At 36.3% G+C, this 27,816-nt stretch overlaps 3 protein-coding genes and 1 long non-coding RNA gene across 8 annotated transcripts; 3 read left to right on the plus strand and 1 right to left on the minus strand.

The window, feature by feature from the left end:
* The first annotated feature begins 9,851 nt into the window (after positions 1-9,851).
* LOC140818627 (probable protein phosphatase 2C 60) lies at positions 9,852-13,756 on the plus strand. Of its 3 annotated transcripts, none has more exons than XM_073178656.1 (5): positions 9,852-10,180; positions 10,646-11,073; positions 11,167-11,534; positions 12,282-12,518; positions 13,046-13,756. In XM_073178656.1, exons 2-5 carry the CDS (start codon positions 10,755-10,757, stop codon positions 13,313-13,315), a joined length of 1,194 nt encoding a protein of 397 aa, XP_073034757.1. In that variant the 5' UTR covers positions 9,852-10,180; positions 10,646-10,754; the 3' UTR covers positions 13,316-13,756. The 3 variants fall into 3 exon arrangements, with proteins under 3 accessions (XP_073034757.1, XP_073034759.1, XP_073034758.1); XM_073178658.1 differs by lacking the exon at positions 9,852-10,180 and adding an exon at positions 10,502-10,521; XM_073178657.1 differs by lacking the exon at positions 9,852-10,180 and adding an exon at positions 10,504-10,525.
* A 446-nt stretch (positions 13,757-14,202) lies between these two features.
* LOC140818628 (protein CHAPERONE-LIKE PROTEIN OF POR1, chloroplastic-like) lies at positions 14,203-17,688 on the minus strand. Its single transcript, XM_073178659.1, has 3 exons — positions 17,203-17,688; positions 15,778-16,138; positions 14,203-14,406 (listed from the first exon to the last, which is right to left on the minus strand). The coding sequence occupies exons 1-3, from the start codon at positions 17,671-17,673 to the stop codon at positions 14,231-14,233; spliced, it is 1,008 nt and encodes a 335-aa protein (XP_073034760.1). The 5' UTR covers positions 17,674-17,688; the 3' UTR covers positions 14,203-14,230.
* Positions 17,689-17,772: 84 nt separating this feature from the next.
* On the plus strand, positions 17,773-21,396 carry LOC140818630 (uncharacterized). Of its 2 annotated transcripts, none has more exons than XR_012115013.1 (6): positions 17,773-18,854; positions 18,944-18,991; positions 19,104-19,251; positions 19,511-20,713; positions 20,847-20,941; positions 21,017-21,396. It is a non-coding gene; the product is annotated as an uncharacterized lncRNA (long non-coding RNA). The 2 variants fall into 2 exon arrangements; XR_012115014.1 differs by having other exon boundaries at positions 17,773-18,716.
* Positions 21,397-22,071: 675 nt separating this feature from the next.
* On the plus strand, positions 22,072-27,027 carry LOC140818276 (V-type proton ATPase subunit B2). 2 transcript variants are annotated; one of them, XM_073178197.1, is made up of 15 exons: positions 22,072-22,167; positions 22,442-22,506; positions 22,829-22,884; positions 23,042-23,140; positions 23,439-23,498; positions 24,106-24,221; positions 24,312-24,516; positions 24,871-24,999; positions 25,080-25,217; positions 25,517-25,667; positions 25,770-25,852; positions 26,037-26,084; positions 26,173-26,226; positions 26,344-26,427; positions 26,529-27,027. In XM_073178197.1, the coding sequence occupies exons 2-15, from the start codon at positions 22,449-22,451 to the stop codon at positions 26,712-26,714; spliced, it is 1,467 nt and encodes a 488-aa protein (XP_073034298.1). In that variant the 5' UTR covers positions 22,072-22,167; positions 22,442-22,448; the 3' UTR covers positions 26,715-27,027. The 2 variants fall into 2 exon arrangements, with proteins under 2 accessions (XP_073034298.1, XP_073034297.1); XM_073178196.1 differs by having other exon boundaries at positions 22,083-22,166; positions 22,433-22,506.
* The last annotated feature ends 789 nt before the right edge of the window (positions 27,028-27,816 follow it).

Consider the following 27,816-nt stretch of genomic DNA (forward strand, 5'->3'; position numbering starts at 1 on the left):
CTCCTTTTGTGGAACCACATCTGTTTTGTATGCACAAGTAATTGACAGTACGTTAATGTAATATGTATTTTGGTGAAATGTATGTACTAGTGTGCACTCGGTTGTCATGTATGCAACCAGTATGTGTAGTGGTTGTTTGATGTGCATGTACATATAATGGCCAGTGTTGGTTTATGGTAATGAACGTTTGTAATGCTACTTCGGTTTTGTCAATTTCGTATACAGATGCTTTAATGCGTTTGATTTGGATGTTGAACTCGGATGATGAACTAACTCCAGAAGAGCCACAAATGCAAGTTTTTGTTATATTTTTCATTTTAAGTTCAGCCGCAGAAAGGTGTCGAAATGTACTTCAAATTCGTGTTTGGAAAATTATCTGGTCCTGTTGCGGAAGTTCCGAGTTACTTGACAAAGAAAGGTGCCGAGAGAACGCAGGGTTGAATCCATGAAGCCCTGTCCTCGTCATCCATCTCGATAATTATCTTTTTCTTTATTTTGTAAATGACGAAATACAAGCGTCAAAATTGAATACGAGAGCAACATCTGTCTCCTAACTACAAAATGCAAGAGAAGCTGTTGATGACAATAACATATACGTGTGCAGCGGACATTTTATATTACGCCACATACGAGCCTTGCAGTCTTGAACCGTGTGCTGAAGCCCTTCCACAGGGCCCAAATCCAGTCAGGTTAGTTACTCCATGCCACCTTTCCATGTACGTGAAGCTTGTTGCTGGGAATGAACCAGAGATTGACATCGAACAATAAACAAACATGCAGCCAAATGAAAAAGGAGTTTCTGCAAATTTTGGGTGGCTCACTCGTATGACTGAGATACAGGTAAAGACAAGTAATAGAAGTGAGCACAATACCACATGAAACGAAATGAATAAAACATCCATGTTTTCGGCAAATACGCGGAACAAAGGCATCCATGTTGTAGTTGTAATTCAGTCAGAGTTTCGTTAACAAAAAAAGGGGAGTACATTCGCAACTGCCAAAATCAGCCACATCCCTTTCTTGAACCACTACAATCAAGTAAGTTGTGGTAGAATAAAATTCCAGACAACATAGTTCCAAAAAATACATATTCAAAGCAACCATTAATCACCACGCAACAACCTTGTAACCAAGCACATCCTTCCACGGTCGCCTAGTCTCTTGAATAGTGCCAAGTCGTTGTGGTTGTTGAACAACATCTTAGCCGCAACAACTTGTTCATCTTCCGAAAGATCGGTAAGACCCTGCAATGCATTCAAAACCGTGTCTTGGACATCCGAGATTTTTTCCTCCGCGTTAATTTCCTTTACCAACTGTGTCATCGTGTCTTTGGTTATGTGAGCTAGGTTGTTTATTGCTTCTACTATTGATTCGTCATGCGAGCTCGAGTGCTTCCTTTTCTTGCTTTTTGAAGACGTACCTGCATTTGTCTTAGAAGTTGGCGTATGCGTTTCAGATATGGAGTCATCACCAACATCGAAAGGGTTAAATGTACGTGTCTCTCCAATGAACTCTATGTTAGGATGTTCTTCATCAAGTTTAAGTACTTACTGTAACGCATTCTCGAAATTCTTTGAATACTCCCCAGTAGCTCGATCGTTTCCAAAGATTTGAGCCCAATCATCGAAATGCTGCCACTGCTTATGCCGCATCGCCCTAAAACTTGGGTCATGCTGTTCGAATGATGAAGCGAATGATTAATTAGTGGAGTATTGAAATTCTATACAATACATACGGTCACAATTGTTTCCCAAGCAGAAGAGTGTACATTACATACCTTCACAATTGTCTCCCAAGTCTCGTCTGTAACATCTATCGTCTTGTCAGTATCATTCCAACCGACACCACTCCTGGATAACAACGTCACCAAGGTACTATATGTTTTCTTCCACACATGTATTTTTGAATTAATATGAGGACTACCACGTATATTTGTTCCTGGTATTGCGGTATGCATTGCATTCTCCAACAACGTCAAGTAACCCGCTTTGAAGCCATTTTCACTTTTCCAACCCTTTGTCGTAATTTCTTTGAGCGACTGTATTAGCACATCTTCTTCCCGTCCACTCCAACTTCGGCGTGTTTTCTCAGCTTTCTTGCGCCCAGCACAACCGCTGCCAGAAGTCGCTACACTATCCATGACTTCAAGAAAACTGAATGGGCTTATTCTGCCAAAAAATCGACATTGCAAGTGCATGTGTTAATCTTCCGGAGAAGAAGTAAAAAATGGTAAAAACAGATGCGGAGAACGTAACATTCAAGTATGTCAATTGCACAGACAACGAGTATATTCAATTAATTTAAGGCAATTTACACTAGTTGATATGAAAACAACAACTACAGCAACATAAACAATATAAACATGTGCGACTCTGGACAAGCACTTAGTACATCAATAACACGTTAATTGTAGTTGTTCCACATGGACATCGCGCACTGATCTCGCCAATTAACCCACTCATTGGAGGACTCGAAATTGCTTATGTAATCATTATGTGTATCATGAATGAGACTGCCAACGTCTTCATCACACTCGTCTAATGGATCGTCGGGCATTTGATCGCGGATGAAGTTATGTAGCAGAATGCAAGCAAGAATTATTTGGTTTTGGACATGCAAGGGTAAAACGAAGGACTTCGAAGGATAGCCCATCTCTTTTTCAACAAACCGAATGCTCTTTCAATAATGTTTCTTGCTTGTGAATGCCTCCAATTGAATAACTCCTTGTGATTTTGTGGTGCGGATGCGCGATTGCCCCAAGCATCCCTATGATATCTTACTCGTCTGTACGGAGTCAAGAAACCTTCGACATTAGCGTATCCATTGTCACAAAGATAGTAACAACCTGCACAATGCATGTCTAAGAATATCAAATTGACCTTAAAGTAGTCATCAGAGTAAGCTTTGACAAACTTCCTCAAATATATGCAAGGACACGTGAAAGTTAGTCAGACATAACCTCTTGGAACCATGAATGCATCATCCCGAGTCAATGCATCTCTTAAAACTCTTGCATCAGCGGCAGATCCCTCCCATCCAGTAAGAGCGTAAATGAAGTTCATATTTCGATCACAAACCCCCAACAAGTTAACCGAAATTATTCCTTTTCGGCTTCTATACTTGCCTTTGTCTCTTGCTGGAACGTGGACGCCGATATGAGTGCCATCCAACGCCCCTAGACAACCCTTTGACACTTACGAGAAGAGGTTAGTAATTGATAACCAATAAATTGTTTACGGCGAATACAGTAAAGCGAAAACGGAAAAAAAAAAAATCAGATTTCAACAAAATAGTACCTCAAACCATTTCCAAGGATCGCTGTCACAGTTCCCATCGACCGGTGTAGGCTTCACAAGAAGCAAGCTATACAACTTCAACAATGCACGCATAACTTCATGAAAATGTGCGCTGACTGTTTGACCACTACGCATGTAGTCGTGACTGGTTACCCGATTTTTCTTATGGTGTGCCAATATTGACAAGAACATTGCAACCTTCTCTTGGACGCGGACATACCGAGAATCTGTTAGTCCTCCTAAGTGCATTAAAAGATAGCACAACCTTCCATACGCATTTCTGTTCATTCTCAAGTTCAAGACACATTGCACGTCACCAGCATCAATAATCATATTCAAATGCCTAAATTGAGAATTGATTTTCTGGGTCATGCTGTACGATACAGGTATGTTATGAGTGGCACGCCGTCGACGGGCAACCACATTCTTACGCCGTCGGATTAGAAGACACAACATCAAAAAATTTCTTAGCAGCAGTTGTTGTACAATTAAAACCAGTAGAAGGTTTCTACGAGTTATGTCCATCTTGTCACAGAAGAGTTGGAATGCACAATTGGACCATCAAATTTTGGATGGAACACAAAGTATTGTTGACGGAATTCGACAGTTACAAACGAACTTTCACAAATAAATGACCGACCAACAATTTCTTTCACTACTGGTCCAAAGGTAATTGCTTTCGTAACAAAAACACATATGAAGAAAGCGAATGAAGTTTTTCTTTCAACAATGGTTCGGAAGATAAATATCTTGTACGAAGACAAACTTAGTGTTGCAAAGACAAAATATTTTTCCTCAAATTACAATTTACCTGATACTTAAAGGCAATCGGACTTAAGTTGCGACGTCGAAGTGAAATTAAACACCGCGTCAACCAAGGACGGCAGGCCATTTGCAAGAGAAGATTAGAAATGGAGAGAAGAGAAAGCACGTTTAAAAGGTAGGGCAAAGGGCAGTTTTGGGAATCAAAAACCCTGTCTCTTCTACTGTGCAAAGTGGGACTCTCAATACCATCTTCATTTTGGGATTGTACTCTCTCGTTTTCAAGGTTCTACAGTGCTAAAATACCGGGCCCATGGATATTACTTGTTATGTTGAAAACCTACCAAACGTTTGACAAAGTTCGTAATCCAGCGGCAATCCAGCGTACCAAACTGGGCGTTAGATAAATCTAGTTCAATATAGAGTGTCAAACAATCGACAAGAAAGTCATTCTCCATTTTATTGCGAAGTGACGTTTTCACATGCTTCATTACTGAAAAAACTCGCTCAATAATTGTGGAGCTAAATAGATCGATGGGCTGGACTATGACCTTATGAGTGGGCTGAAATTTTAATTAAATATATTTTAAAAAAAAAGGGTTGGGCTACCGCCCTCGTCCCTGCTTCCCATACTCTCGTTTCAATCATAATCACCACCTTTTCCCCCTCAATATATAGATTTTTTTTAATTTAACCTATTTAATTTTAATTTGGAGACATGTAATTAACCAATTATTGAAAAGATAACAACTAATCACTCATATAAACACTTGTTAAAAAAATGTAAAATTAATTATTATTTTCATATAATTGATATTTCCAATGAATTCCTTAATATGTGTAGAAAAACAAACATGCATATATGAAAGTTTTAGCATATCAACTGATAGATAATAACTTCGTATGCGTACTGTGTCATCTAAAACAATTTTTTTGGGGTATACTTCATGAACGTAAGCGTGTTGGGCTCAAGGTAGTGGGCTTGAGTATTTTGGGCCTTTGGAAATCAAATGGGCAAGATACAGATTGGCCCACAAAAGTGATCCGTGTGTACCAGAATCCACACACAAACTTGCATTAATCATGCAGGACTTGATGCTTCAAAATTCAATGATTAATTAATATGAGAAATGGTGTAATTAGTGCTCTAATTGCAAAATCATATATTCTATTTCACATTGGATAAGTTCCATTTAATTAATTAAATATTATTTGACTACTCATAATATAAAGTGGCTGCATATTTTAATAATTATTAATTTTTAAAATTTAATCAATTTTAAATATAAAAAAAAACGATATTCCATAGAAATTTATGGTCACTCTATTATTTAAAAATATAGAAATTAAAAAAAAAGAATTATAAACTTTGGATGTAGAATATTAAATGATTGGGGAAGTTAACTAAAAGGTCAAGCGAGGAATTTTTCAAATTCCAACACTATAGTCGTATAGTCATTAATATAGTTGAAATTCGGAAAAATAAAAAATAATCAAAATCTAAGTAGATTACATCAAGAATTCGAGTATATATAGGTTTAATTAATTTCAAGGCTACATATCAACCCGATGCTACAAGTAGTAACCATCGACTTTAATAGTTTCCTCCGAAATTCCAAGTTTGAACATTAAAAACAATAACCCAACAATTAATTAATAATTAATTGTTTGTGATAATCTGCACACCTCTCGTTTGACATCTCATGGATGCAAGAAGATGTCCATGTGAACATCTTGTTCAATGTCACCTCGATTGTCTTCTCACATAGAGAGGCGGATCTATAATTTCGACTCTGTGGAGACCGCTTATAAAATACAGACAAAATATTAAAAGTAGAAAAACAAAAATTACATCGGTTATATTCAACTAAACATAAACAATCCATTTTAAAAAGAAAATTTCTAACTAAAAAGAATTTGACATTCCTTAAAATTTTCAAACTCTTCAATAATAACATCTATACAAATATTTTAAATAATTTCTCTTTAAATAAATAGCATCAATACATCCGAGAGAAATCATCATTCATTTTGCTCTGAATCCTGGTTTTGACGATATTCATAGTCGAGAATGACCGTTATGTAGTAACTATAAAAACTGGAAAAGTCAGCAGACTCATCACCTGATGATAGAAAAATTTTTAAAAAAATTGGCCATGACCCTCATACGCCTTATTGTAAATCCGCCCCTGCTCACATATCATTCTCCGTCTCGAGAAATTTGCTATATTAAATTCTTCTGAGATATTAACGCGACCATCTTCTTATTTTTTTAAAAAAAAAATCTGATAGGACTGTCAACTCATCTGCCACGGGAGGGGGTGCGGCGGGTGCCCGTGTTTGCTCAGTCAGCGGTGAGCGGCGTAACTTACTCATATAGTCGCTATAATTAAAGATCTAGCTATTATAATCAGTACTTATTTATGATTTTGTTTGAATTCATTGCATGTAAAGTCCTCCCCCAGAAAATAACTTCATACGCATTCGTAATATATAGATTAGGGCGACACAAAACCCTACTTTTTTTTCCACTGTGTTTGGTCAATGCAATTGATGGAAAATATTTTTTTTTAAAAAAAAAAACTTAATCTTTAGACTTCTGTAACAAATAATAGCTCCAAATATATATTTTTTATTACGTCAAATGAACTTGTACTAATTTTCTTTTATCCACGGAAAATTAGTTAACTTATCAATGGGTGATTATATATAACATATGGGTTCATCGATACTTTTTTTATTTTTAAATGAGATGCTCTCGCAAACATCGTATACAAATACACGTAAAATGTTCCTCCCGTGACCATATCTAGATAATACGCGATATGGTACGTCGACCAATTTTTGACAATAGGTTTCCTAGGAAAGAATGAAAATTATACACAATCTAGGCTTATAATTATTGATATTACACGGTTATTGAAATTAAAATAAGCAATATCCCCATAATTTCTTCAATTAATCTTCTATTAACAGCTCAAACCAACAGTGAAAACCCTAGGAGTATGTCTCATGTGAGACCGTCTCACGGATCTTAATCTGTTAGACGGGTCAATCCTACGAATATTCACAATAAGAAGTAATACTCTTAGTATAAAAAGTAATACTTTTTCATGGATTACCCAAATAAGAGAGCCTGTCTCACAAATACGACCCGTGATACCGTCTCACATAAGTTTTTGCCAAACCCCAGTTGTGTTCCAACATATGAAAAGAACCATGATCAATATTACCTAAAATATAAAAAGGCTGGTCGGCTGATCAATAATTGTGGGCACTGTATTATCAACTGCTAAGAATAGATTGAATTCATTCTTTATGAGTGACCAATGATTTTGGAGTCTCGAACTCGAGATCTCGTCTTTTTATCAGGACAATGGCATGGCGCAATGGTTTTGAATAACTCAGAGTAATTCGCACCGATTTCAAAAGACTAGAAAACAAATTATTTCTAAATTTTTTTTGGGCAACCTAATATTTAGGTATACGAACCATTTAATTTGTTCGTGAACTGTTAATTGCTGATGTTTTCTGCTTTTGTCAATACAATGAAATCTGAGGGTCCTATGATTTGAAGTTCATATTTGATGGTTACATTTATCTTCCCATATTCCACACAACGTGAATAGTAAGAAGATACTGAACTGGAAAACTAAATCATAGCAAAATCCATGGAAATATAGACATTTTCATTAACAAACGATTCGGATATTAATTTTTTTTTTGACATTTACACTTGATAATGATATTTAAGAAAACATTTAATAGAGTAGTACTGGTCCAAATCTTACAAAGCCAATTGTTGGATTATCAAAAAAGTAATTACACAAGTTTTTGGATGATTAAATAACTAGTTTGCATATATTGCCAACATATGGAAGTGGCACAAAAATGGTGGCCGGCTGAGATATCCAACATGAGCAATTAATTAAGGGTACGTCTCTTGTGAGACGGTCTCATGAATCTTTATCTGTGAGACGAGTTTACCATGTCGATATTCACAATAAAAAGTAATAATCTTAGCATAAAAAGTAATATTTTTTCAGGAATGACCCAAATAAGAGATACGTCTCACAAAATACGACTAGTGAGACCGTCTCACACAAGTTTTTATCATAAATTAAATAGTCATAAATATCCTGACAAGTGGCTCTTTAGTGTATCTGATTAATTGACAGAGTAAGTGACCATTTGATCAATGATTAACAGTTGATCAATTCTTATACCAATATTTTCTCGAACGAGCCCTAAAGTTTTCTATTAGTTTTACAACGACAAGTCTTTTGCATATGTCATTCAAGAACGAGTCGGCTGATTAATCCTAAAGTATCGGCAAGCCTAGAGAGTCACTGATTATCAAAGGGTTGAAAATTTGTGTTAGGAGAATAAATAAGGACACAGCCCACTTTTGAAAAATATATTTTATGAGACTTATATTCCGACTCAATTGAAAATGTCAACAACTTAGCTTATTAGAGAAATGAATTCAGTACGTTTTACACGTACCAACTTGTATAGAAACGTAAAAAATTTAACTTCTACAAATCAAATAAATATAAAATTTGATTGTTGGTTTTAATCTTCTAAAAAAAATATACGATGTTAAAAACTGAAAGAAACTTATATAGAAATTGAAGAAATAAATTCTCACCATATTTTTTATCTACACAATAAAATGTAGGAATTTATAAAATGTGAAAAATATATGAAAATTGATGGAAACGCTAGAAACTAAAATAAAAAGATCAAAATATTAACTTTATTGTTAAATAAATTTTAATGATATTACAATATTATTGTTTTTTAATCCCCTATTTCTGATGTGACACCAATATGTCGCTGATATGTATATTATCATATTAACACTTTCGATGAAAAATGATTAAAATTATATAAAATTAAAAAATACAAAACTTTCAGGAAAATTTGATAACATAAATACTCAAAACTAAAACAAAAAATGCACGGCATGTTTCTTTTCTTCCATCTCCTCTCTTACTGTTTTTCAAACCTAAATTTTGAAGATAATTTATTGATAACTATTTTTATAATTAGTATTATTATTCAATTTATAGTTTGCTCAAGGACAACAGAACGGAAGGCCACCGGAAGTCCAAACATTCCTTAATTGTTGGTCGATTAGACTGTTCATCAAACTAACACGTTTTTTTACACAATGTGACAAACATTATGCTTTTGCAATTTTTTTTTTAATGTTAAATACATACATTAGTGGCCTTGATATTAATATTACGTTTGACTCAAAATTTACGAATAATTAGATTCATACATTATTATATTATTTATATATCGTTTCATCATCTCATCTTACGAACCAAATATGAAAGTGTATATACAGATATACAAATCATTTCTAGTTTTAATGGAAGTTGATGGATAAATATGATATCAAGTTTGGCAAAATTTTGTGTGAGATGGTCTCACGGGTCGTATTTTGTGAGATATATTTCTTATTTGGGTCATCAATGAAAAAATATTACTTTTTATGCTAAGAGTATTACTTTTTATTGTGAATATCGGTAATGTTGACCCGCTCAGAGATAAAGATTCGTGAGACCGTCACACAAGAAACCTACTCCTCAAGTTTTTAAATTTTCTATAATAACCCATAATTTTTTTTTTAAAAGAAATTTGTAAACATTTAAAAAGATTTATCTAAATATAAATTTTTTTAATGTAAAACCCGTTTTAAATATGTTTATTCAGTTTCTCTCTCTAGATTTTCTCTATCTAAAATTGTATGTGTGGAGCCCAGAGCCGGACCTCTGCTTTGCTGGCTGGAAGCCTGGAACCTATTCCATTGTGGAACTTTAATGGGGTTTGTCCATTGAGAGAGAACACACTTTCACTTGCCTCAATCAAAGCACTCAATTCTACGATTACTCTGCTTCCCCTCCCCCTATAAATCTTTTGGGTTTCTTCTTTTTTGCTTTTTTTACTATTTCATCGCCACTTCGCTGCAACAAATCTTACTCTTCTTGAAAAAGAGAACTAAGAACAAAAAACCCACTTCAGTTTCTTCCTTTTCCCTTTGATTCGATGGATCTAAGGATCTAATTCCTCTTTCACTTTCAGATCCTTTTTCCTATTCAACTGTAAAGGTAACTTCTTTTGCATACCTTAATTTTGTGTATTGTTCTATTCAAAAAATAGTTGTAAATTTAGTTGATACTGTTGGCGGCTTAAAGGATTTCAGGACATTGTTTTTCCCCCTATGTTTTTTGGAAGTTGAAGCTTCTAGAATTTCAATCAGCTGACCAAAAATGGTCCGAGAAATTAGTTGATTTTAACTACTTTTTGGTTTTTTTCCCCCGAACCTTCCCCTCCTCAGGTTGGTTACTGGGTCTTTTTGGGTTATTATTATAAGATCTGTGTCTACTTGGAAGGTCATTTTATACTTTTATTAGTTTCCTTGCGGCAACTTACCAGAATCGGGCGTAAAGTAGGTGATCATAATGCATATATATTACTTTTCATTTTGTTGGATTGTTGATGTTCGTTCATATCTTAAATCTGTTTGTTTTGTGTTATGCTGGCCTCTAAGTGCTCGTACTTTGTGCTTGTAGGTGAGGGATTGATTTATGGTTATGCAATCGAGTTTAACCTCGGGAAAAAAGTTAGCCTCGGTTCTTATCGGATGCTGATAATTCGATGGTGGTTCAGATGAGATGAGGGATGTTTTCTGGGTTGTTAAAATTATTGAGGGCCTGTTTTCGGCCCAAGGCTGATCGATATGCTCACACAAGTTCAGATTCCGGTGGTCGACAAGATGGACTTCTGTGGTATAAGGACTCGGGGCAGCATTCTTGCGGAGATTTTTCGATGGCTGTAGTTCAAGCAAATAATTTACTCGAGGATCAGAGCCAACTTGAATCGGGTTGTCTCAGCTCGAATGATTCAGGGCCATATGGTACTTTTGTGGGAATTTATGATGGACATGGCGGTCCTGAGACTTCTAGGTTCATCAACGAGCACCTCTTCCAACATCTGAAGAGTAAGTCCTGTGATTATTGTTCAATTAAGAAATCGGATCAGTGGTGATGTCGAGAAACTATATTTTATCTATCGTATGTATCGATTTTTTCAGGGTTCACTGCAGAACATCAAACCATGTCAGCCGAGGTTATTAGGAAAGCATTTGAAGCTACGGAAGATGGCTTTTTCTCAGTCGTCAGCAGGCAGTGGCCCATGAGACCCCAGATAGCAGCTGTGGGCTCCTGCTGTCTTGTTGGAATCATATGCAGTGGAACTCTTTATATTGCCAGTCTTGGTGATTCTCGGGCTGTTTTGGGGAGACTTGTCAAGGCTACAGGGGAAGTCCTCGCCATTCAACTCTCGATGGAGCACAACGCGAGTTTTGAGTCTGTGAGAAAGGAGCTTCAATCCCTACACCCTGATGACTCACAAATTGTTGTTCTAAGACATAACGTATGGCGTGTGAAAGGTCTCATACAGGTTGGTTCATTTGGCCACATTTTGCTGCAAACATATATTCACTGCTGCTGTCTTTTTCCGTGGGCTATCAATTCACGATGGGAACCACTGTCTCCTTGAAGTGGGAAAATCTTAATTAGATTCCCGTTGCACATTTTTATTGTGTAGAAATGGTTTGGGACCACATTTGCTTTTTATACTGTTCCTCCCTATACGCAAAGGTCTGATGCTGTGGTGACATGATTTTTGTCAGCTTCTCATGCATGATTTCTACATAATTAGCTGTGGCTTAGAAATTTTAGTTCAGTATCTGCCAACTGGTTTTATCATTTTGCACTGACCATAATGAAAAAAAATAAAGAGAACAGTTTCTGATAAAACATTATCATTTGCATAAACATCTTCAATTTGTCGGGTCTTCCTCAGTTCGAACTTGGAACTACTTGGCTATGGCTGAAACTATTAGCATCTAAAAAGATGTTGGTATCTCTATTGAATGAATAGAGACGCATCCATTTTCAGACAAAAATTTTGGACAGTTTTTCACTAATTCGTCTTCTGTTTTTGTGAAATCCTGCAAAATTTATTCGTACCATTTATTTATTTTTATATATTGTGGGATTTGCGTTTAAGTCAGCAAATCATCTCTAAAATGTTCATTCTACACGTGTGTCCTCTACACAGTGCATGCAATTTCTTATCTTAGGCTTGTTAATGTTGCGTTTGACCTTGGTCAGTGTTTAGTTGTCCTGAATGTGTAATTTACAGATCTCAAGATCTATCGGAGACGTGTATTTGAAAAAGGCTGAATATAACAGGGAGCCGTTGTATGCAAAATTTCGTCTCCGCGAACCTTTTAAAAGACCAATTTTAAGCGCAGAACCAGCTATTACTGTGCAACAGTTGCTGCCTCATGATCAGTTCATCATATTTGCCTCAGACGGCCTTTGGGAGCATCTTACCAACCAAGAAGCCGTTGATCTGGTCCAAAATCATCCACATAATGTAAGATGTCTAACCCACGGAGACGATTTTACCTTTCTTGTTTGGACTGTAACATAGTGCACCACATACTTACTCATATTGAAATTAATACATGGATATCTGAGTACTGTCTTCTCTTGTTTCCCTTCCGTTCTTTCATAATTTATGAGAGCTAGGTTATGCACAAGCATCAATCATAACTTGAAAAGAATAGCGACTCCTAGAATCTTAGTTTTGGTCCTGGTGAGTTCCGATATCTGACCAACTGTGGCTGTGGTTATTGATAACAAGTTTCTTGGCATGATTGATCGAATAACTGTGAATGGTGTTTGTTAATGTGTGTCGGTCAATGTATGAAAAAGACTAATGATGTGACTTTACGTGGCAAATATGAATTATAGGCTGTGTAGGACAAAGGGAAACAAAAAGTGTCTTACGTGCTGACAACAAAAGGGGATCATGTATTTAGTTGCATACCCTTTCATAAAATTAAAATTACCTTCCAGTGACAAAAAAATTATCAAATCTTCTGTACCTCAATTGTGCAGGGCATTGCAAGAAGATTAGTGAAAACGGCATTGCAAGAGGCCGCAAAGAAGAGGGAGATGAGGTACTCGGACCTGAAGAAAATTGATCGCGGGGTGCGTCGTCATTTCCATGATGACATCACAGTTGTGGTGTTATTTCTCGACTCAAATCTGGTGTGCCGGGCTAGTTCCTTCAGGACTCCTAAAATATCCATCAAAGGAGGGGGCATCAATCTTCCTCCCAACACCCTTGCACCATTAACTGTGCCCACGGAAACTGGCTCTACCTGACTGTCAACTGTTTCTGATGCTATGTGAATAAGGGCAGGTAACTAACAGCAAACAGGGGAGTTGCAGAGCCTTGAATTCTTTTATATGCTCTGTAATTTTAAATTGAAGACTAAAACTCCCTATCATTTTGGTGCCAAAGAGAAATCAGGAAAGACACCCAACCTTAAGGTGACATTCACTGTAGTTTGTGTTTTGGAGCAGACTTGTAGTCTGCATTTGTCTTCTATATCCCTATGCCATTCTCCTGTATTTTTCTATCTTTTTATCCCTTGTAGATACTTGTGAAGCCTGAGGCTGAACGACCTTATTGACTCTTATTTTGAGATAAGTTTAAGCTACTAAGATCAAGGAATACATCTGGCAGTGGAAAGTAAATAGCTACTCATAAATTGTGGTTTGGATGATCGTAATTTAGCAATGCAGCTTCAGGTTTGCTTCTTTCCTGTTAGATCTAGTCGATGACTCCCAATGGTTTGAGTTCGTGACTCAAATTATTTTCTTTTGAAAACTGGTGATGCTTGTGCCTTGAACGGGTAAACAGCTTGAGGAGTTATCATCATGACTTGATTGATTTCCCGTAATTATATGAGAAGAACCAGTCTCTATAAATTAAGTAATATTCTGGAAAAATTCTAAACCATCCTTCCACACTTTCATGTATTTCTTGTATTACAAGGTTCTAAAATTCGCTAGGTGTTAGTTGAGCGTCAGACCAACGCCTAGACCTCTTAGGCTATATGGATTCCACGATATCAATAAAATAAGACCAAGTTAGGGCAAGCCAACAAACACATTTCTTGTTGGACTTTGATTCAACATGGATAAAAAAATTACTTCTCATTTTTTTTATTGGATTCTAATTAAAATTAAAATCCAAAAAACATTTCAAAAATAGAAATGTTTGTTTGTGTCATCCTATCTCAAGTACAAGGAGACCAAAAGCTGTGAGAAGAGTATGAATTCACTCACAACGGTAACGGGAGAGTGTAAGCCCATAAACGGGACGATATCGACTTGCAACCAACTCTCAACTGCTGAACCCACTACCGCACCAGCCACAAGCCCTCCAATAGTAATCACTGTTGCCTTCCCTGTATAGACATTATTCATGTTAACATTCAAATATTAAATCCTAAAACCAGATTTGATAGAATTAAAATTAAGACGCGATTTTTATCTTTCTTTTTTTCATTATTGTAATTAGTGCTAGGGTAGACTTCTAGCCATATTTCTCTCAATATATTACCACCTATGTAAGAGGGTGGTACTTGTGTACTAAATTGACAGAGATTAATATAGTTCTGGTCTGATATAGAGCATCTAAAACATTATGGCCCAATTACATAAATCTTGTATGCGCGCACGCTCTATTCACTATATATCTACTATTTAAAAATAGTTCTATTCTGATGGAATATTGTAAGAAGGGGTAAAACCGGAATTGAAATGAAGCCTATATATCCTAACTTCTAAGAATCGTATCAGGAAGCCACCTAGAGAATCTCATCAAGCCACACCACACAAAATCACATTCGTAGCACAACAAGACTTGTTTACATATAACTCAAGATCCAACGAAAACAATGGCATATTTATGGAATGAGTGTTTAAGAACGACATGAGGCAGGAAAAAAAAATCGGTAGTATCAGTAAATTCAGTGTTGTTTATGCGCTCGTTGGGCGCAGTGTTTCAAGTTTTTAACTTCATCCATTTGTAGACCTCGAACTTAAGGTTCCCAAGGCCAAGAATACTAACACATAAATTAAGAATGGGTCAACCATCTTTCATGTCTCTCTTTCACCTAAGGAGCAAAATACATGGCTTATAGTTCCCCCGCAAGTTTCTGTGAATGAAAATGAAACATAAAAAGAAATCAAGGAGACAAGATATGATCTACACTAGCAAGAAAAAAGATTCCTCGACGTTCTTCACAAGTCCTTTCACCTAGAACTACTACAGCCTACAGGCACACCTGTACCAACTAGCTTAGAGTTATTTTTTCTGGTTCCCCTGAAAGGAGCTTTAGTATCCTTGCTTGTTACATGTATCCATCCATCTCCACCTACTCAACATAAATCAAGAATTTTAAGAGCAGTTGTTCTTTGAAGAAAGTGAAATGGTCATACAGATACTGGCAAACAGCCTGCATAATAGTTTCTAAACCTGTAAAGTCTGACAAGAGCTACCATAGACAATCATATAAAAATAGGTTTTTCCTCAATGTGCAGAGAATTGCAAAACCAAGAACTTGAATAAACTGCAAATAGGTAAAAGAGCTCCCGAGCAGAAACAAGTCAAACCTTTGCCCAAAGTAGTACTGTTATAGACAATCATATAAAAATTGACATCCAAAAATTGCAAAACCGATAATTTAAATCAACCTAGTATAATTAATTTAAAAGGGCTTAACCAGAAATAGCATCAAACACTGCTAATAAAAAATGTCATAATTTTTTCTTACCCAACTTTATGTTTTTCTTGGTCATGAAATACAAGGATGTCCCAAAACTAGTTGCTAAGATCAGGCCAGGTACATCAGCCACTGCATATGGAGTCGTTGAAGATGCTGAAACTCCATTTACATATGTCAATACTATTAAAACCCCATAAACTCCGGCTTGCACACCCAACTCACTGGTTGATGGTGCTTCAATCGAAAGAGGTGAACTTTTTACAGTACTCCGTAGCCATTTAGGCATTGAATCCATTTTAGGAGCATTTACAGGTTTAACATCAGCATAACGAATGTTGCTATTCACAACTTTCCCCGCTCTCCTTTGTGATAAGTTTTTCATCAGCAGCATGTCATATGCAGCCTCTACCTGTATGGTGATAAGCCATATTAAACCATGTATTGGCAAGAAGCAAATAACTCTATGTAAAGTCCTGACATATACGGCAGGATATACATTAAAAGGGTAGAAGTTAACTGGTCTACAACTCCAGATACTATGCATCTCTTGCGTGGAAGCTTGTGATAGTCCAACAACTAAGTTCTTCAACTTGTGTATTTCACCAAATGAGTGCATTCACATGGGCGTGCAGTATGGACACATTATCTCATGTGTTTTTTCTTATCTTCTATTCCCAAATGAGTACATTTCGCGATTGTGGATTAGCAGAGTCTAGATTGTCTGGTTTCTTTAGAATGAACAGAATGGTTGTTTGCTACCTACATTTCCGTGTGCCCTCTGGCATATCGATTTTCAAAGCTCAAATCCATCTTCATTTTTCCACATTCTAGGAAAAATGGGCAGTGCACACCAATTTTCAAGTTAAAGCCGTTTTCTCTTCTGCTAAATTGAATCGAATGTAGCTTAGTTATTGAATTAAATGTAGCTTAGTTATTCATAGGGGTAAAAACAAATAATATAAGTTTTTTAAAAAATGTAGAAGTGACAAATAATAACTTTAACGTGCGTGAAAGGGGTCACCTCCATGCAGCCCACCCTCCCTCTTCAGTTGAAGCACTTGATATTTGATTCTAATTTGGTGTCTCATACAAAATTAGGCGACATCCTTGTACACAACTGAAGAATTTTATTCAACGTCTAATTAAAACCAAGATAAGCAAAAAATCTAGCAAATCACATGAAAAATCAAGACCTCTTGTTCTACTCAGTTTCTCAAATTCTTAAACCTACAGATGCAAGCTTACAATCCAAGCCACACATTGATATACACCAAAACTACAGATTTTCACATAAATATATAAAGCCACAAGCTTGAGCAGAAACCCGTAATTCTCAAACTAAGAAGTGCAAATATAAACACTACAAGTCTGTAATAAGCGAAGCCCACAACTCAGTTTCCACAAAAACTTGAGTAATCACTATTAGCAAATATTAGAGACCCCCAAAAAAATGCATAAGAAATTTCAACAGACCTGAGAAATTGCTTGCTGGTCATCTTTACAAGCGGCAACAAGTGAATTCTTGGCTCGAAGAATATCCTCAAACGAAGCTTCCTCTGGAACACCGAGGAGTTTGAGGGCATTCTCCACGGACATCTCGAAAGACGCCGAATCGTCAGCTCGTGAGCCAGCTTGGATCGGCAAAGCTAGCATGCGTCGGGCCAACCGTGTACCCCACGAACCACGGCGGTCTGGCTTGACCGCCTTGATTCTGGGGGACGAGGGAGTCCGGCGAGGAGTTGGGGGTCTGGGTCTGTGTGAACCGCGGCACAGAAGTGAGTGATTTAGCCGGACCGATAGAGCTGTCACCATTTCTGTGCGTGGCTGTGTGAAGAATGAAAAGGGTATAATGGTAGAAGCAATCAAGATTATTGGGGAGCTTTCAAACTCAAGAATAAATGAATTTTGAAATTTGTTATCAAATTTATCCCCTCCAGGCTCCATGTCCAATTCTTTTGATCTTCTTCTCACATATAGTTTACTCTATGTTTTCACTTGGAATGTCCACATTTGGTTCAACAAAATGAAAGCAATATTTACCCATATTAAATCAACATGTTTTATTTATAGAAGTAAAAATCACTGGTCCAATAGGTGCATAGGCTCAATGAAGATCACAATTAAAAGAATGGCCAGAAACAGTAACTGAGATCGATGATTAAATATACATGAGAGTTCACGACTAATTCTATTTATTAATCTGTTGAAATAGCAGTAATTTCTAGAGCCATTTACTCAATGATATCTTTACTCGGTACTTTTATCAAGCAATATTAATTTGCGTGTGTGTGGCTGTTAGTAGGCCTATCAAAGAAGAACTGGAGCCCAAGAACCAACAGACTCTCCGTGTGATAATGGCCGAATGATACCTAAAGTTGGCTTATTGTATGCCAATTCTGTGGCTGGGAAGAAGGAACTCCACTCTTCGTAATGAAATACTGAACCTATGATGTCATTTGTGAACCGCTGCATATTTTGCCATAGATTGGCAGATTAAAACACAGCCACAACGAACAGATACTCCCATGATGTTTGCTTGCTGGAGGGTTTGCACCGCTTTTCCAAGAGTGTTTTACTAATGCCAGTTTCAGAGGTGGGTTTTGTCGCAGGGCAGGGGATCGAGTTGTATCTCTCACTGAACGTAAGAGCAACAAGAAAGTATGCCGTGCTTGAATCAGCATGCAAGTTTAAATGTGGGAGTAAATCTGTTAAAAGTTATTTTACAGCTTTCAGTATTTCTTACGCGTCTAATGGAATCTTAATTGCGTTTTGCTCAGTCTTATTTCATTTTTTTTAATCATTACTCATTTAATGGATAGATTCCTAATCATTTGGTCGCTGTCTGTATCTTTGTTTGATGTGACCAAAATTGCCTCTGAAATATTGAAGGGTTCACTTCCTCAGGTTTTTTCCTTCAGGTTGATTATCACATATTTCAAGATGTCCAGCAATTGCCAACTCCATTTGGCACATTATTCAACACTCAGGTGTGTCTCTCCTGGAGCAGTCAGACTATTTGAAACTAAACAACATTCTGATTATCACTAACTGAATTATCCTGCTGCCATATTTTGTTTGACTGTCATTCTTTGATCGGTTGACATCCCTTCCTCTAATGACCGCAGGTATGCTCAATCACAGATTTACCTGATTTTCAAAATAACGCATCATAAATCTAAGATTCCTTTCTTCCTTTAACAACTTCCATTTGCAGCTATCGATTTTCACAATACAGACGCTTCTTGGAGGAAATATAATCCAGGTGAGGAGATTTGACTTTTCCATGGACTCTTTTCTATTGAAATTTGTGATTATGTGGAGTAAATACATTTGATGAATTTGTTTGTGTTCTTGAACTGCTCAATTATGGCAAGGGAGATGCTCAAACAGTTTGGATGCTCGAAAAGGCTTTATCAAGATGTTTTTATTCCGTTGATTCAAGTTGGACTGTATGCACCTGCAGAGTAATCTAGCGCAGCTGCAACATTAGGATTGCTATATTATTTTCTTCTTGCTAACCAGGTTTGATGGGTCGACAATTTTCTTTTACTTCAGAGTTTGTTTTGATCTCTTTTTGACAAGCATTATTTGATGATTGACAAGAGATCTAGGCCTTGTAGAATGGGAGGTAGGAGTGATTTCTTGGTGGACCTTTGTGATTTATTTGCTAGGTGAAGTAGGAGTGTGCAACTTCATATATTTGCTCGTCTTTTTAAGTTTAATATTTCTTGTTTATTTTATTTTAAATTTAAACTACAAGTTTATTGGTTTCCTGTTTCAGGGTTTGGCATAGAAACATTTGGATATGTTATCATGTCGCGGAACAGTTGGGGAAAAAATATTTCAACCATGAATGGATTTTTTGAAATCACAAGGCTGCAGGTTTTTGGAAGGTAAAAAAGTTATAGACATCGTCCTTAATGAGGAAACAGGTTGCATTTCTCCACTAATTTGTGAGAAAGAGTATTTTAAGGCTGATGCCTTCATATTGGCTGTTGTAGTCTCCACTCTGCAGGAAATAATACCCAGCAGGTATATCCAATCAAAATTTTCCGAGTGTCAAATATCTATCCTACATCAATTTGAAATGAAAACTCAGCTACTTATAAATTTTGTTAAGAAACTTGAGTGTTTTAACTGGATGTCTACTTTCAGTTGTGGTTAAAATAGCTAATATCCAAATTTTACTCTCTCGATTCTGTGGCAGCTCATACTTTTACTACTGAAATAACACATTTTACCATGTACTAAACCAATTCTGAGGTTCAACATGGGCCTGTCATCTGTGGGTTTAGAGTGAACGGTTGTGATATTCATTATTGTGCTCTATCAGTTTGTTTTTCTAACTTTTATATTTACTTTATTGCGGTATTATGCGCAAGAGAGGACTTTCTGAAATTAACTGTGAAGATTCAGCTCGATAGGAAGGCATCTGGGCTGAATAATTCTTTATTTTTTTCATATAGCCACTAGAAACATGAAAAGTTTTTCTAGCTTCACATTTGAAACCAGTTAGTTTACTTTCTTCATCCTTTCTAGTTTCTACACATCCAAATGAACAGGTTAACACTCCATATGCAAGGAATGTATCTTCTGGATTCGATGGTTCTCGTGCTTGGTCATTTTTTGACTTAAGCATCTATTATGACGAACTAAAAGGCAGTAGTACATCGACAGTTACTGAAACTGATTTTGTGAGAAATCTTGTTTCTTAGGTCTTATCCTCTTTATACCTCAGTTTTCTTTACATCTGCTTTGTAAACAAACATGATAACTTAAAAATACAGTGTAGACTGTTGGTCTGATATTAATGGTTGATATTTAGTGCAGTATCATGCCAATGACTAGTTACCTTTGAAGGATGACGAAATTATTGGAAAATTCATGTTTTGGCTCTCAAAATGTGTCAAGGACTTTGAAAATGCAATGGTCGTTGATAAAGAAATCGGAAGATTTCCTAAAATTCTGACTCATTATTTTCCAGGCAACATTTAGAAAGTTCTGTCGATAGCCAACTTTTTCCATACTTTTTCCCCACGTCATCTGGCAAAAACTAACTCAATCTTTGGCATCATGTTTCTCAATCAAGGCTCCTTCACTAGCTATAATGTGTTTAGGTTCATACAAATATATGATGCGAGGATCTACATTATTTCCAAATTTGTTCATGGCTGGAGATTGGATAATAAGCCGCCATGGTTCCTGGTCACAGGTAAATAAAAAAAAAATGGAAATCTGAAATCATTTCAATTACTTCAAAAATGATCTTATCCAACCGGACATGTAGGTCCACTAACGTAAAGCTAGGAGTTGAGCCTGAACTAGCGAACCCAAGTCACTTTTGGAACCATACTTTCTACAGCTAAGATGTGTCCCTCGAAGCGCAAACAAACGTGAGCTGCTATACCGAATCCCCTATAAGTGACCGGACTGGAGGCTGCCAATAGAGTGGTGGATTATCTTGAACAAAGAGCATTTGCCAAAATTATACCACTTGAAGAAGCTTCCGTTTTCGAAATATTTCCTGCAATAGCAGCCAACCAATGAGCTCAGTATGGAGCTGCCAGTTTATGTCCATGAAATGGATACACTATCTTAAGATATAAAGTTTGTTATATTGTACGTAAACATTCTTGGTTTTCTTGATTCTTGGTTTGGATAAAAGAAGGGGGGAAGCTTCATATACCTTTCCAATTAGTTGCTGAATATTTTCATGTACTTTTTGGATAGATCCTTCATTCCCCAATTACCTCTCTTTTCTTGACTTTATTCCTGAATATTTTACATGAATCTTTCCACTAATTCTTCCCTTTACTTCGTCTCATGAATATTTTTATATACTTTTCCAAAAGATGCATCCAACTCCAAAGTGGAGAATGACAAAATATGCTGGAATGGACCAACATGAATTTTACATGGTTCTGAAATATGTTGTGTGCTTAAGAAACGTAACATATAGACCAATTTGGATACAAGAATCGTGGGTCAAGAAACAACCAAGATTTTTGGTCTTCAAATGATTTAAAGGGAGAGTGAAATAGAAGTCCAAATGCTACAATTGTACGAAACACACAGTAATTTTTTGTTATGACAAAAGTTTGTGTGAAACTGTCTCATATTTTATTTAGGTCATTTATGAAAATTGGTAAGATTCTTACAGATAAAGATTCGTGGGACCGTCTCGAGACCTAGTCTTTCGCTATAACTTCACAAGTTTAAACTATTTACATACTTTTTATTAAAAAATATATATATATATTTAAATATAGCTTATGTTACTGTCAATTATCAATGCTAAAAAAAAAATTGTTTGACTAATTATTGAATTTAATTCAAATATGAGAAGATTTCTTTCCGAAGCTTTAAATCTCGCTTCACTAATTATAATTATTCTGTTCGCTGCAACTCCTCCTTCTCCCCAATCTGATTCAGAGCTAGGTATGTCACAATTCAGATCCAGTTTCTGAATTCTGCTTCTCTTTTAATTTTGCGTCGTTTGTTTATATGTATAGGAATCAGAATCATTGTCATGTTCATTTGTCTCTGCTGCTTTTATGTGTATGTGCTAGTGCGTACTGCGGATTTGGTTCATTATTTCGGCTTTGAAGTGAAGTGAAATGAAATGAAACTCACTGCAACTGAATTTGATTGCTTCCAGTACCTTTTTTGTTAACCTTTATTATTTGGTGTGGACTGGTGAACCGTGGATTAGATTTAGTATGGGCGTGGCGCAAAACAACGTTGAAATGGAGGAAGGAACTTTGGAGATTGGAATGGGTATGTTCTCATTGTTACTTTTCTCATCTACTGTAACTGTACCTATGACAAAAAGATGGAGTTAATACACATTTATAAATATCAGTTCTTTTGTCATTATTGAGGTGTCATTTCAGGGGCTCAATATCAACACAGGTTTCTTTTCTAATGTGTGTTTTGGAACACATATTAGGACCATGTAATCATGTATGTATTTATATAGATGAGATTTTTATAATCTAGTTTGTCACATATGGATTTCTATGAGTAGCTATTGTAGAATATATCCTTCAAGCATTGATTGCTCACCAAGCGAACACTTTAATACTTTTTTTTTTTGCAGAATACAGAACTGTCTCGGGAGTTGCTGGACCTCTGGTTATTCTTGACAAAGTCAAGGTGAGTGCGGTGCTGTAGTGTACCCTATCAGTCAGTTCTATTTTGTGTCTCGTCAGTTCTATTTTGTGTCTCTCAGTATTCACATATAATTCTACAAGTACTGTTATGATATATCTGAGAAGTGTATAATATTGGGTGTTGCTTCAAAAATGTTCAGGGACCTAAGTACCAAGAAATTGTCAATATTCGCCTTGGAGATGGAACAACCCGGCGTGGGCAGGTCTTGGAAGTTGATGGGGAGAAGGCTGTTGTTCAGGTGAATATCATCCCAGTTTATTACTCTTTGTTTTTTGTTGGTTTCATCTTCTTATTTCCCGCATTTTGCTGTCAGATCTTGGATCGTTTGGCTTGCCTTTAAATTCCCCTTTGTACATTAAATCACAGAATTATGTTGTCACTAGCCTTTGTGGCAAGTGATGGATGCCACTTTTTTAAAAGAAATTCCTGTAGATCTATTAGAGTTTTATTGAGGACTTAGTTGAACTTCCTACCGAAGAGATCCTTTTCTCTTGAGTATAAATATAACTGTTTTCTGATTCCCACTTTTTTACCAGGTTTTTGAAGGAACGTCTGGAATCGATAACAAATATACAACCGTTCAGTTTACAGGAGAGGTGCGGCCGTCAGTAGTTCTCCCTTACGCTTTCTTTCTTTTAAAGTCACAATGTGTTGGATTACTGTTGCTGAAGCAGTATGAACTTATTGCTGCATGAGTTTGTTGTAAACCCAAATATTTCGTCTTGCAATCAAAATAAAAGAAAATAACTTGTTTAATTTATTTATCAGTACTGTTTCTTCAGCTGCATTTATCATAAAGTTGTTTTTTTATTTGTCTTCCTGTTTAACAATCACATTATTAAACAGTGAAATTTATCTTTCACCTCTTACTTTGATGTTGCCCTTAAAAAAATAGTTGAATCTATGACCTATGGGATCGACCAGTTTAAAATTGAGGTGAAAACTGCTGTTCAACTTTGGTAGTAGTGCTTTATTAAAGTTCATGGTCTATAATCGTCAGGCAGTAAATACACAAAAGTCTTTCTATGAACAGGCATTACTTTACGAATCTTGATGAATACTAGGAAGTTAAACCATTAATTTATGATTATGTTCTCTTATAGGAAAGATTGTAGTGATAATTTATGAAATTTTCATTTCTTATGATCCTCAAGTTTTTTTTCCTTCATATTTTCTGATTGTGTATCTGTAACTTGCTTCCAGGTTTTAAAAACACCTGTCTCGTTGGACATGCTTGGCCGTATTTTTAATGGTTCTGGGAAGCCCATTGACAATGGGCCCCCTATTCTGCCGGAGGCTTATTTGGATATTTCTGGCAAGTAATATTAGAGTATGAGTTAGCTTATCTCCTTGTGTATACATGTTGCCTGCACACTTGATGTATTCTTTACCCTGTTTTCTTCAGGGAGTTCCATTAATCCTAGTGAAAGAACGTATCCTGAAGAAATGATACAGACTGGAATTTCTACTATTGATGTCATGAACTCAATTGCCCGAGGGCAAAAGATTCCTCTTTTTTCTGCTGCTGGTCTTCCTCACAATGAAATTGCTGCCCAAATTTGTCGTCAGGCTGGTTTGGTCAGACGGTTGGAGAAATCTGATAATCTTCTTGAGGTGTGTGATCCCTCTAAAAAAGTTCTTCACTAGAGCAACTATTATTGATCCCTATGTCCTATTGTTGAGTTGGACTCTCTAACTACGCTTGATATCCATTTAGTTTTTGTTGCTTTATTCTTTGATTGCATTGTTGAGTGTATCGCTGAAGCCCGTATAAATGTAACATGGTGTTCTTCAGAGAGAATATTCTCTTTCTTGTTCGGAGAGCCTTCATCTAGACCTGCGGACATTAGCAAGGTTTTCTACTGCATGGGATAATTTATTACTATATGTTGTACTTGATTTTCTTACCTTTGATATCTCCAGAAGTCACTTTTTTGTTGGTTCTTATTATCTGCTTTTATGCTACAGCATGATGGAGAAGACAATTTTGCCATTGTCTTTGCAGCTATGGGAGTCAACATGGAGACAGCCCAGTTTTTTAAACGTGATTTTGAGGAAAATGGATCCATGGAGAGAGTGACCCTTTTTCTCAACTTGGTAACTGTGCCCATTGTTTATGTTGGCCCCTGTAAACCTGTTGATGTACTGTTTTCATTGGGTTATGATGTCCTCTGTAGGCCAATGACCCAACAATAGAACGCATCATTACTCCACGTATTGCTCTGACAACTGCAGAATACTTGGCATACGAATGTGGGAAGCATGTTCTGGTCATATTGACAGATATGAGTTCTTATGCTGATGCTCTCCGTGAGGTAGCAGCACCACCAATGCCCTTCTTTACTGTCTATTTGAAATGGGAATCCTCTTATTTTATCAGCCATTAGAAGTACAAAGAACCTATTCTCTCTTATTTCAAGTGTTATTAGGAATTTAGGAGTATCAGTGTGTCTATGTCTATTATTGTAACAGTTGATGTGATGTAATGTGCCTCTATATTTATAGCTACTATCTTCATCTTTGCTGCAATTTACTACTTCAATCAGAGGATTTTTTTTTTCTTGAATTTCTTATCATAGCTGTGTGTGCCAACTACAGTATGAATTCTTTATAGGTATCTGCGGCTCGAGAAGAAGTACCTGGAAGGCGTGGATATCCTGGTTACATGTACACTGATCTTGCTACTATCTATGAACGAGCTGGACGTATTGAAGGAAGAAAGGGATCCATCACACAAATCCCTATTCTGACTATGCCTAATGATGGTAATGCAAAATTACCAAAAATTCTGTTTCACTTGCTGTGTATTTTTAAACGAGCTGGATTTCATTTCTTTTTAGTTTCTGAATTTTATTTCAATCGTTCAGACATCACACATCCAACTCCAGATCTTACTGGTTATATTACTGAGGGGCAAATATATATTGACAGACAACTTCATAATCGGCAGGTATAGATAGATTGATGCATGCCAATTAGCTTCTGATAGTACCTGTACAAACCATTACAAAATCTTTTCAAATTTGGGTCTAAGTTCTTCGATTTACAGATCGAATTTGAGACCAGGATTTGAGATCAATGCATTTATCTTTTGTGTTGGCAAAATTAACCCTTTACGTGCTTTGAACTGACAGATATACCCTCCTATAAATGTGCTGCCATCCTTGTCTCGTCTGATGAAGGTATGTAGACTGCATATATATGGTCTGGTGTTGAGTACTCTGAGAGGGGGTAACGTGATATGTTATACCTTCTCTCAATGTATTGCAGAGTGCCATTGGAGAGGGAATGACCCGTAGGGATCACTCTGATGTATCTAACCAGGTATATTGTCTAATGTACAAAACCGATTCTGGTCTCCACGGTCAAGCTCAGGCAAACTACAGCTGCCTTTCTTGATTGTATGGATTTAACGATGTACTCTACATTTAATATTCACAGCTATATGCAAACTATGCCATTGGAAAGGATGTCCAGGCAATGAAAGCTGTGGTTGGAGAAGAAGCACTTTCCTCAGAAGATCTGGTCAGTCACTATCTGAATACAAATTTGCCATATCAAATTTTCCAGATACAAAAATAAGTGAGATAAGTAACTAATTGTGCCCGACCCCTAATTTAAAACAGCTATATCTTGAGTTTCTCGATAAATTTGAGAGGAAGTTTGTCGCACAAGGAGCATACGACACGCGTAACATCTTCCAGTCGCTGGACCTGGCATGGACACTGCTCCGGATCTTTCCCCGGGAGCTTCTTCACCGTATCCCAGCTAAAACACTCGATCAGTACTACAGCAGGGATGCAGCAAACTAATGCGAAGAGAATTCTTGTGCCGGAGTCAGATGATTGTTTGCCTTTCCTGGCTGTGTGATGTGTTATTATATGTACATTTTTTTAAAAGATGTATCCCCTTTACCTTGTTTAAACAAGGTTCGAGTCAGATGTTCGACGGGCCCCGCGGAAAACAAGGCTCTCCGGCCATGAAGAACATTTAAGTTTTGTTTTTTTTTTTTCTTGGTAGAGAACCAATTTGGTTGTGTTATTCGTAAATGTTATGGTTCAGTAATCTCACTCCAATAATTATGCTGACCTCAGCGCATGCAAATGGAACATGCAATCTTGGCTAGGGTGGACAACGGTCAGTTTGGTCAGGTTTTAACCTACAACGGTTCGATTTTTCGGTTTTGAATATCTCTAGTCTAAAATCAAACCATTTTGTTACGTTTTGGTTCGATTTTTTTGTAATACGTTCGTTTATATGGTCGGTTATAATATATATATAAAGTGTGTTGTGTACAAATATATCATGCTAATGTAATAAAAATATATAATTAATTAACCATGTAAACATGGAATGCATGAATCCAACGGAATATTCAATAATGGTGACTGTCGACTGGTGAGTAAAAAAAGAAAACGTCGATCGGTGAGTGGTGAGAAATAAGAGAAAACGATCGGATTGAAAATTGAGGGTGAATGATATTAAGTTTATAAATCTTAATAGGCTCATTGTACATAAAAAAATCTTATACTTAACAATAATATAACTCATTATATATAAAACTCTGTACTTAACAATAATATGGTCGGTTTGGTTACTCGATTTTTGGGGAGTAAAACCGAACCTAAAAAATCGAATTTCATAAATTTTAAAACCGCAACCGACCGAAAACCGAACCATCTAAACCGAATTATTCGGTTAAGTCGGTTTTGGGGGTTTTATGCTCACCCTAATCTTCGCCTCATTATTTGTTGTACAAGTTAAGTGTTAATATATGATGTGATAATTATGTAATTTATTACATTAAATATTACAAATGTGATTAATTAGTTCTAAAAAAACTAATTATAACATTACATTTTTTTCATTATTTATTGATAAATAAAATCATATTTCAAAAAATCTAATAAACGA

The sequence above is a fragment of the Primulina eburnea genome, chromosome 17 (genome assembly GCF_022965805.1).
Source record: "Primulina eburnea isolate SZY01 chromosome 17, ASM2296580v1, whole genome shotgun sequence".
In the NCBI taxonomy this organism is placed as follows: domain Eukaryota; kingdom Viridiplantae; phylum Streptophyta; class Magnoliopsida; order Lamiales; family Gesneriaceae; genus Primulina; species Primulina eburnea.